The 11,478-nt window shown below is 38.9% G+C and overlaps 1 protein-coding gene across 2 annotated transcripts; it reads left to right on the forward strand.

Annotated features, from left to right (window-relative positions):
• Positions 1-248: 248 nt before the first annotated feature.
• On the forward strand, positions 249-9,282 carry scel (sciellin). Of its 2 annotated transcripts, none has more exons than XM_075479280.1 (27): positions 249-411; positions 1,796-1,833; positions 2,307-2,406; positions 2,612-2,674; positions 2,831-2,902; positions 3,028-3,060; positions 3,188-3,229; positions 3,313-3,345; positions 3,441-3,476; positions 3,560-3,631; positions 3,729-3,797; positions 4,449-4,505; positions 4,596-4,664; positions 4,768-4,824; positions 5,661-5,723; positions 6,018-6,071; positions 6,162-6,203; positions 6,307-6,375; positions 6,464-6,511; positions 6,625-6,672; positions 6,957-7,007; positions 7,094-7,147; positions 7,246-7,308; positions 7,399-7,467; positions 8,278-8,386; positions 8,691-8,793; positions 8,908-9,282. In XM_075479280.1, exons 2-27 carry the CDS (start codon positions 1,809-1,811, stop codon positions 8,922-8,924), a joined length of 1,518 nt encoding a protein of 505 aa, XP_075335395.1. In that variant the 5' UTR covers positions 249-411; positions 1,796-1,808; the 3' UTR covers positions 8,925-9,282. The 2 variants fall into 2 exon arrangements, with proteins under 2 accessions (XP_075335395.1, XP_075335394.1); XM_075479279.1 differs by having other exon boundaries at positions 250-411; positions 2,828-2,902.
• The last annotated feature ends 2,196 nt before the right edge of the window (positions 9,283-11,478 follow it).

Consider the following 11,478-nt stretch of genomic DNA (forward strand, 5'->3'; position numbering starts at 1 on the left):
TCTGTAAAAACATCGACAGGATACTGACACATACATCATGTTACAGAATGACACTTTTGAGGGGGATCACTTATAAAAGTTAGACATGTTTTCACACCCATGTTGCAGGTCTACTTCCTCATCAACCAAGCTGAATTGCAGGTCCACCCAGTTCCATTTATTTCTTTAGGCCGCAAGCAGAAACTATTCATTATTGTTGGATCGGTGGTGATGGAGACAGAACATTCTGAGTGACGAGGACAGAGCTTTATTTCCCTGTGAAGCCACTCCCTTGGGTGGTTTCCCTTGAGGTTAAAAGGCAGGAGTGACACGGGTGTGACTCTACAGCACGGCGTGATAGACAGGTATTCTGACCTGAAGTACAGCAGGACTTAACTTTCTCACAGCAAGCTATAAGAGCCTTCAGCGGAGGTATGTACACCATCTCTTTCTCGATTCTTCTGTCAGTTGTTGTATTGTAAGTCTCATAATAGCTCAGAGTGAGAGAGAAAAAAAATGTGCATATGAAATTAAATAATTACCTTCTATATAATTAGAAAAACATAAACCCTTAAAGATTAACAAAAAAAAAATCAGAGTATTATACATAATCTGATTAAGTGGAACCAAGACTTTCTGTCTGATGCTGATGCTGATCGTTACCGTGCATTACTGCGATTTAACTGACATTTAAAAACTAGATATACTTTCCTCACTGAATTCCAGCTACAGACACAATGGTTGGCACCAAATTGATGGCCAATGCACACAAAAACAAACCGTATCTGAGAGTAATGCAACAATATCACTGCTGTATGTTCATTTTCAGAACGCTCTCACATTACATTCTGGGAAAGTGATTTCATTCTGATGAATGAATGCATGTCTTACAGCTAACAAATTCATGAGTGATAGTGCTTAAACACTTGCAAGGCTTTCTGACCGGGTTTTTATGTAGCTTAAATGGAAGCTTGAGTCCTGGATTGGGCAAAGAGTGTGGCGCTAACAGTAAAAATGAACAAAAAAGTATGTTCTGACCCGTACGGTGAAGCGGCACATTCTGCCTCTGGAGAGTATCAAGCTGCTGTTCAGATCACTGAACAGGCCATGGATCTGATCTGTTAAAAGGTTATCGAATGAAAAATTTTTCCAATATTTGAGTTGTGTGCAAGAACTGAGTTGTTGTTATTGGACCCAATCCTAATTTGTGTCAGCTCAAGGACACCTTTCATTTTAGCAACCTCAGTACCTTACAGTCAGTTTATACTTTGTGACTGATAATAAGAGAAATATTTAATTCACAGTTTCCCTTCACAGATCTGAATTCAGGTTTTTGATAGGAGTTTTTTTGGGGGGGCTGTAACGTTCACGGTGTCGAAAGGGCATAATCTTTAAGATCAATAGCTAATGGCATGTTACTGTATGCCCTTCTGTTTTGCTGACAATGGCGTGTTTGGAAAAGGTGTGCTGTGGATGGTGGGTGTGTCTGCATGTGGGTACAGATCAAGACAAACCAGTTTATGGCTTAATTGTTGAGTCAGGGGCGGACCAGAATTTCAACCGCTGTACTGACGCCGCAGTGACAAATCCGACATGTTCACAAAGAAACCCGCTAATCAAATGCATAAGAATTAAAAAATAAAGACGCCTATCAGGTACTCGGAGGCTTGAAAAGCTTTTTTCAGCTGAGTTTGCTTGTTTACTGGTTTCAGGTTGAATTTCAGCTGAGAGCAGATACTTTGTAAATGGTCTCAGCTTGCAGTGACACCTAGTGTCTAATGTATGTGACACATTCCCTTCTCCTGTTCACTTTCAGGTGACGTTCCAAAATGAGCAGGTATACAGTAAGACCTTGTAAGTATTAACAAATATCAACTAACAAAATGAAAATTGAAAAATTCAGAGTAGTGTTGGAAAAATATACAAAGCCAAACACATAGTTTGTGTGGCTAGATGTAGTATCTGTAGCATCTATCATATTTATATCATTTAGAATCACATAAAGAGCTTAAATAGATAATAAGAGATTGACATTGACATTTTAACTGTTTTTGTAAAATTAACTGTTTTTGTAAAAAATTTTGAACAATTCAATTAATTGATTTACAGTTATGTTATGTTATGACCATCCAAATGAGTCTTTCTCTTTTCCCATAAACATTTTCTTGTTGAAGCGGAGCTATTTTATTGTCAGATTGTATTTAGTGGGCCTAATATACCAAAATAGGCTAATATAAAGCTCTATACGTGCAAAATATATATGAATGGATGGCAATGTGAGAATGACAATGAGTGACAATAAATATCTCCTTGCCTCGGGTTTCTAGATAAGAGCTCCAGCCTGGCAGTTGATGACAACAAGAAAGCATCCCTGCTGAAAGACAACAGCTGGATCAGAAAAGACAGTGATGAGGACGAACCTGTCGAGTATGAAACACAAACACAATGGCTTGAACTTAGTCGCTGAAGGGCATGCACACATAATCACACACTGTGGCTGAGCAACTGGGTGTGACTGCTTGCTTTCCTTTGACAAAAGACTTCTTTACATTCCTTTTTGCAAGTCACAGTGTTGAGTCACTCATACTTGATGGAATGCACAAATTCATAATCAATGTTTTTTCCTTTACAGCCATGACCCAAACTTTGGCAGAACTGTGCTAAGCCGGTACAGGTCCAATGAAACTCTTGCAAGGTAAAACAAGTGCTCGATTTACCATCAACTTGAGGACAGAAAACAAAGAGAATTCAAAGAATTCAAAGAGATCACAAAAGAAATAGGAGTAATTTATACTATTGTGCAATATGCTGTAATATGCTGTAAATGATTATACACTTTCTCGTGCAGCAGCTCAGAGCCTGCGGAGGTGAAAACCACCAAACCTGTAAGCTCGTCATCATCTGTGCAAGCTCTCTCCAAGAGGTAAAATTCTTATGAACACACTATGGTTTTTTTAAGGATGAGAGGAAACAAAAGACCATGAAATGAGATACATAAATAGACACATAAATGATAACTTGCGTTTTTTGTTTTTTTTGTCACTGCAGGTTCAGTGGAAGTCAGGATGAGCTAAGGAGCAGGTTGGTACACTATTCCAGTTTTTTCAACAGACAAGTGCACTGCGCCGTAGTGGCTGCATTTATTATGCAAGTGGAGTGTTTCAAGTTTAGCCGAACATGTGTCTCAATTTGACCTTTCTTCCACTAGCACCCTCCCTTCCAGCAAGACCACATCCTCTTACACCAAACGGTACATTTTTAAAACTAGTTTCATATCATCAGGTGATGTTTCTAGGACAAACAGCTGAACAATCTGTCTATTTGTTTCAACAGATATTCAAGTGGGAAGACTATTGAGCCCATCAAGTAAGCTCTGCTCCCGTCTGTTTCACATAATGCAGAACTCAACAGGAAAACAGTGAATATGATGTGTAATTTTGCATTTTCTCACGTCACTACAGGACTACAACCCCTGTCAAGGAGGAACCGAAAACAAGGTATGCCGCTTGCAACATACCAACATGGAAAACGTTACAGTGAGGTCTTTTTGTAAATTAATGTTGAATGTCTTTTCCTTTAGCACAAAAACCACAACAGTGACCAAAAATGGCAGTACCACCGAGACCACCATCACCACCACCCAGAGCCTGAAGTATAGAATGCCTACTGCATTAACACAGAATGTATCACTGTCTCACACACTGAATATCAGTGGAATGACAATTCTATTTTTAAATTTTTTTTATCAGATCTCCTGTCCTTAAATCACCCACCAAGACTGAGACCTTCACCGAGCGTGTTAAGTCTTCAAGCAAAGGGTAAAACTACTAAATCAACCAGTGATGGAAGTAGTAATAAAGCTATTTATTCAGTAGCAGCACAAAATAACAGTATCAGATAAACTGTACATTAGGATGCTAGGTTGTTGCTTCCGATGTATCAGTCAGCGCCTGCAGTTAAAGGATACTGTTAGGGGTGCTGAACAACTACATATTTATTCCTCAGTGCTTTAACTTTAATACATTTTATTACTATTTGATGCATTATGCAGAATCTTTGGTTTAACTACTCTATGTAAGACTGTTTAAATGACACACACCTCAACCAAGTACAACGTTAAACTTGTGCTTCCACACGCAAGTGCACAAGTGATTCGGCTGAGGCTAAGAGGCTGATCATGAGAAAACAACACGATAATATGAAAGAAACAGAAGGCATTCTGCACAGCATGTACTTAGACTTTTTCTCCACGTTGCTGTAGTTGCTTTAGTGAACAAGGTAACAGTTTGAGTCGACATAAGTTTTTGCTTCTTCTATTGCCACTTTCGCGCTTTTGTTATTGTCTTGTGCTTTTGTATATATCCACCCAAAAAAAATTCCCCATATCTTGCTGGCAAAAGCTGCAAAATGCCCAAGCTTTGAACTTTGTTCAAACAGTAAGATATTTTTGTCCATCTTTTCACACACAGGTCACAGTACTCAACCTACACTCCCACCAGAACAACAAAAGTGACCAGCACTAAAGAGTAAGATGTCATCAGATCATCGAATTACAGTGGAGTCCAAATCTATGCATTATTTCTAATTAATGGCACCTTCGTCATATTTCTTTGCAGTGCAGAAGACAAGCTCTACGACGATCTCATCCCCTCATCTATCAAGGATGACTCCTCAACCAAAAACAGGTGACATTTTCATCCATGACATCAATAATCATATTATACCGAATATACCACCTCACAAAGATTCATCATTTATACTAATTAACATGTTTTTTCCTTTTTACAGCAAAACAACTGTCACCACAACTGAGACTGTGGCAGTGAAAATCAGCCCTGACAAAAAGTAAGTTTTATTAATACAGAGTAAAATGCAGGGGAGGTTCTTTACTAGTGAGATTACGTTACATTAATTTAGTCAGGTGAAGGTAATTTTTTTTATAGATGATTAATAAGAATAAGCTTAACCAACACGTAAATTAACCCCAGAACACCTGCAATTGTTCAGTAATATAGAGCTCTGTTGTTGTCCCAAACTTTGAGCTGCTGCAGTGAGTGACAATAGATCTTGTAAAACCTTAAATACCCAGCAGAGCACCAAATGTGGGAAAAATAGTCCCCAACAAGTACTGTTCGTGAAGCTCAATATCAGACGCATCAAAAAAGGGCCAATGCCTTTAAAACATGACATCAACGAGCAGCAATATCACCATTAATACAGCTTCTCCAGCCCCCTTACATATCAGATTTTCACCTCCTGCTGGGAAAAAATATATAGGCTAATTCAATGCCCAGATGGTCTGTAGGTGTGTGAAAGGATTTGTGAGTGTACAGTGCGCCTTGTTCGGCTTGTTTCTAGGCTGCAGAGACATAGAGCCAAGATACCAACTAATGAACAAAACAGGGACTTTTTAATTGCAGGTGCACAGGTTACTTTTTTTTTTTTCTTTTTCATTAAAATTCGACTTTGTTTCTTTTCAAGTTCTAAAATGATGTTAATAATCAAACGAAAGAAAAGGTAATACATACATATAGTGTGCTGATATTATCGCTTATTTTCTACTCCCAGTGAAAGTGGTATCGTCTCACCTTCTGTTGTGTAGAATGAAAACACGAAAAAAAAGTCTAAATCACTTCTGATTAACATGTCATTTACACTTTGTTGAAATGATTTCCTTGCAGTGCCAAGGACATACTCTACAACTCACTCATTCCCAGCTCTATCAAAGACAATGTCCCCGACAGGTAAGAGCCATTTATAAGACCTACTCTAGGTCCTACAAGCTCTATATTTACATTTTGTGGATGGTTTGAACTAACAACAATGTGCAGCTTTCCTACAAGGTAGTGCATGACACTATAATTAGATATCCTCTTTTTTTTTTTTAAAGGGCATGATTGTTGACTAATTGGTGATGTTAGTTCAGAACCATATCTTAGATATTCGTTGTTTTTTTTGTTTTTTTTTTCAATTTTAGTAAGAGCTGAGTTATCATTTATTACAACAATAATCTGTAAGTAATATTTTCTTTCTAACAGCAAAACAACTGTGACCAGTACTGAGACTGTGACGGTGAAGAGCAGCCCTAATGAGTGAGTCCCTGCAGTGCCAGTATACGCAACAGCTGTGACTTAAGTACCCAAAAGTCAGATAAAACATTATGTCTTAATTTGATGTTTCAGGGATGGTTTTAAAACTACAAAAACAACAAGGACTTCTTCTACGTAAGACAAACATCCATCATTCACCGTTAATATAAAAATACTATCAACACAACAAGGTCGAACCTATAATGAACACACATTCATAATATTGCTCTTTTAATAGGGCTGAGGATGAACTGTACGGCTCCCTTCTGCCTAAATCTATCACATCTGATCTCTCTTCGCCTGTTAGGTGAGAATGCCTTAGTGAATGATTACTACGGAGAAAACAAACAAGTTATTCGAGTCAGTAAGGGACTCTATTGTTTCTCTGCCAACAGGACAAGCATCACAAAGAGAGAGAGTGTCACAGTGGACAGCAGCAGAGGGTGAGGGTTGCAAATTGATGATTGTCCTGTCTGTCTTTTATTTTTCTTGATCTGCGTGTGTATTTGTACCATGCATGTACAATATGTACTCAGACATTTTTCTTTTATGTCAGAGGAGAAAGCCCAACTCTGAACTCACCAACCTCCACACGTACCACCAGGTAAAGACCTAATGCGTAACTAAAATCCTCAGAACAGGTCCGAATTTAAGTGGGGAATATCCCACCTTACTAACATAAAACGGGATCACCGATTGGTATTTTTAGTAGTTTGATTTTACCCAACTTAGAATTTCTGATTCTGTCAGCTTTGTCTGAGTTCGCCTAACACTTTGCATCGAGGCCTTTCATTACATAACAAGTCAAATTTTAGGCATCATAAAATCCAACTAGAATGCACTCACTGTACCATACCAAGCTGACTCATTTGCCTCTTTGATACACAGGTACAGCTCGTACACTGATGATACTCCCTCTACACGCAGCAGCTCCTACAGGTAAGCATTTCTGTGTTATCAACTGAAATAAAATGCAGCTGTTGTCTTTGTATTAACCATAATGTGTTCTTCGTTTGCACACTCAGTGACAGCTACAGCAGTGACCCTAAAACCTACTCTTACTCCAAACCAGACTCCAGGTGGGAAGCAGAGCAAATTAGGACCTCATACACCATAGACAGCGATTAAAAAAAGTCAACTGAAATGTGACTTGTCTCTGACTTTTGTCTTTTTGTAGTTATGAGTACACCAGTGTGACCGGTCCCACTGCCTACACCAAAACATCATACAGGAGTAGCAGGTAGTGAATTATCTTAACTTAATGAGTGTCAACATTGGTGTGCAAATGTTACATGAGAATAAAACCTAACTCCATCACTAACTCTCACAGCAGGTCAAATGATTCCGATCCGATCTACTCTAAATCATCCACGAAGAACGTGTATTCATCTTCTGAAAGGTAGGAAAAGAACAGCAGCACTTATTTACCCCAAAGTGTGTAAAGACAGGGCGGTCGGTGGCGTAGTGGGTTAAGCAGCCACCCCATGTACAGAGGCTACAGTCCTCGTTGCAGCTGGCCCCAGTTCGAGTCCCGCACCGAGCAGCACCTTGCTGCATGTCTCCCCCCTCTCTCTGCCCCCTGCTTCCTGTCTCTCTCCAATTGTCCTAACATGAAAGGCATAAAAAAAAAGTGTGTAAAGACCAAGAGCACAAAGACTTAAAACTCTACCCACAGCTCAGTCCAGCTGGGCACAGCCTTGCTTTGAGCTAAATGTGAGCGTCAGCAAGCTAACCTTGGAGTTAAAAGTGCTTGGTAGAATCAAGAGGTCACGGTTAGATCTACATGTTAGAAAGTGCACAATTAAACAGTTACAAAAGTCTAAATAAATATGGCTTACACCTTTTGATATTCGTGTGTTGTGATTCATCATGACAATTTAATGCTACCCAACTTAGAAAAACAGCTCAGGTATAGGTTACCATCTCACATTTTACAACCATGGATTGTGAAACTGCTTTGTTTTGGAAAAGTGGATGAATTTATTGTATGTATTCCACATTTTCTCGTGAGACTGGGATGCTATCGATTGGTACTGAAGTACTTTTCACTTCAGAAGTGTTAACCTGATGCTGGTCACCAAACAGGTTCATTCTCTCTTGGTTGGACTGTCTTTTATATTCTTGTAAATCCTGTAAGTGCCTGTTAAGACACAACCCACTGTGTGGTGCATGGATTAAGGTGTTAAACACAAATTTTTTTCTGATACAGGCCGGTGCTTGAGAAAGACCTGTGCACCATCTGCCATAAATCCTTTATTGGTGATGCCAAAATGGTCCTGGATGACATGAAGATCAACTGCCATGCAACCTGCTTTAAAGTGAGCACTTTTAGTTTGAAGATGTGATTTTCTCTCTATATAGTTCAGCAACAATCAGAGACTGGAGAAGTGGTCAGGCTTATTACAAACAAAAAGCTAACTACCCTAAAAACAAGACTTACCGTTCTTGGGTTTATAGTTTTACTGAAATACAACTAATCCTCTTAAGAGCTTAAACAAAAGCCAACTGGACAACTTTTTCTTGATTTTGGAGAATGTTTTTACCTCTCATCCAAAAGTTTTCGGTTCTAAGAACTGCTTTTTGCTATCCTTCCTCATTTGGAGCATCTCTTTGTGTCTGCAGTGTGATGTGTGTAACAGCAATCTGGGTAATCTGAGAGCTGGGGACAGCATGTGGATCTACAAACGCATGGTGCACTGTGAAAACTGCTTTGACATCACCAGAGGTAAATCAAACGGTTATTTCATTATTTAAATTCAACAAAATGAATACATCTGAATTTGCTTAGTGTATGTTTGGCAAAAAATTAATTCAACTGGTGCTCTTCTCTCCCCCACAGAAAAATGGCGACGCTGAACCCTCAGAAAGATAATCACGATGCGGGTGACACAGGCTCTTACAGACTTTCCTTATTAACAGGCTGACACATATTCATGTGGGTGTTTTGATAAATGGCAATTACATTATGGATATGACTTTTGAATACAATGTGTGCACTATATAGAACATACAATTCCCACTCTGTCTATTACTCCAAATGTGTTATGATGATGCTGTAGCTGTATCTACCTCTATATAGTAATAGAGGTCTTTTATTCCCTAGTCTGCATCTTTTTGGGAGATGGTGGGAGATATCAAAGTTATTATTTGTGAGGGGCCGGGGTTCTTTTTCTTTGTGCAATAAAGGCAATAAAGATTTCTCACGCGAAAAAAAGTCCCTGTCATTGAAGCACGTTTACTTTGAACTTGTTTTGTATGAAGAATGATAATCAAAGAGAGAGAATTTAGCATTTGTTAGAACATAATAAATCAGAATCTCAAAATGTGATGAATTCAATAGGATTGATTGAACTTGAATATCATGATAAAACATTCTGAACATTTTTTCTGGAAATCTACAAACAAAGCAGTATTGTCTAATCGGATAAAAGAATTTCTCGGTCATCTCTTAAATGCTTAAGGGTCACAGATCAAGTCACGCCCTATTAATCGAGTTTGAAAATGTAGAAAGCTTATCTGTTCTGCATCATTTTAATATGTTTTGTATAATAGCGCTACTCTTCTCGTCTGTCATTTAAATCAAGCTTTACCTATGAAACTCGAACATCTTTTAAACATTTTTGAGGTGCATTGAACCAAATTACCTTCAAAACGGTGTTTTTGACATTTGATTTTCAAATGCAATTCAACGTTAAGAGTTTTAATTGCTAAAGAGAATTATGTCAATGTTATATCCGCCATCTCCTGAAACAGTTTTAGCTCTTTGAACAACACGTTTAATTACTGAAGTTTGATTACTTTGGCAACACTTCTTTCAGTTAATTACGTGTAGGAAACCACTAAATATGTCCCCACTGAGCAATAATTCATCTCTATATAAGAGGTTGTGTATGTTCTATTTTAGTTTTCTCATGCACCATAAATCCTCGAGCCAAAGACTGATATTTGTCAGTCTTATGTCGCCAGGGGTGCTCTTTAGGACAGCAACAGCATTTAAAGGGATAGTTCGCCTCTTTTGACAAGAAGCTGTATGACATCCCATATTAGCAATATCATTTATAAACATTGACTTACCCCCTGCTGCGTCCTGTGAGCTGAGTTCCAGCCTTGAACGTTGACAAAGGTAGTCCGGCTAGTTGGCTAGGGTCCCGAAAATAAAGCGTTTTGCTTCTCAAAACAATATGCGTTCAAAAGAGTAATACGTTTGCATCACAAAATCGTTAGCCAGAAAAAGTCAGACCTCACAATCGCTTGGCGCTATTTCTCTCTCCCGTTGAATCACTACGGGCTGTGTAAACTGTGCAGACCGAAGTGCAGACCGAGCAGTCCCCTGCTTTCGAGCAGTAAACACTGTAACAGGTGCGGCTATCGCTAGGTAGCTGTACGCATTGATATGAAGGGAGGCAAAAATAGCGCCAAGCGATTGTGAGGTCTGACTTTTTCTGGCTAACAATTTTGTGATGCAAATGTATTACTCTTTTTAAAGCATATTGTTTTGAGAAGCAAGATGCTTTATCTTTTAAGCCCCAGCCAACTAGCCGGACTACCTTCGTCAACGCCAAAACGAGGCTGGAACTCGGCTCACAGGACGCAGCAGGGGGTAAGTCAATGTTCATAAATTATATTGCTAATATGGGATGTCATACAGCTTCATGTCAAAAGAGGCGAACCATCCCTTTAAGATTTTACTTCCTAACCTAAACTGTCACAACACAGTTTCATAGTTGGAGACTTTTTTTTTTCAAGCAGGATTTACAACTTTTTATTTACATTTAAGATATTTCCAGACGCAGCTGTTGTCTGAACAACGTGTGAATCCTTGTGCAGCTTACTAACCCCGGCTAGAGAGCAGCACCTCGAATGCTGTGAAATAAAACGTATTAAACCTAACCAAGCAGATTTCATTCCTAAACATAAACAAGTACAATTGGAGCCTAGGCCTTATCAAAGAGTGAGTGTAAATAAAAGTTGAAATCAAGAGGTCAAAGGTTGAACTCGGTCTCCTGACTGACCAGTAATCCTTGCAGCTATCTCGTCGCCACAGCTCTGGCAGGCAGCATTCTCATTAAATGAAAAGCAAATTCATATCGGATCATGTCAACCGGCGAGAGAAGGAGACGAGTGCACAGACAGACAAGAGTGCCATAGCGTAGCAGAAAAATTCAATGATGTCATTATATCTAGGGCAGCTCCAGTTGGGAAGTGTTTTAAAATTCTCTAGCATCCATGAAATACAACATAGGTCATCCTCTTGTAAATATTTGTTGATCTTATTTCATCAACTAGGGTAATTAAACTGCACCACACATATTCATGGCCAGTTAGTTACCCCAGCACATCAACCTAAACATTCTGCTGATAAGTATGCAAATGTTAGCCAAGTAGATTAGTATGAATTTAATAGAGACAA

This window comes from Odontesthes bonariensis, chromosome 12 (genome assembly GCF_027942865.1).
Source record: "Odontesthes bonariensis isolate fOdoBon6 chromosome 12, fOdoBon6.hap1, whole genome shotgun sequence".
Classification (NCBI taxonomy): domain Eukaryota; kingdom Metazoa; phylum Chordata; class Actinopteri; order Atheriniformes; family Atherinopsidae; genus Odontesthes; species Odontesthes bonariensis.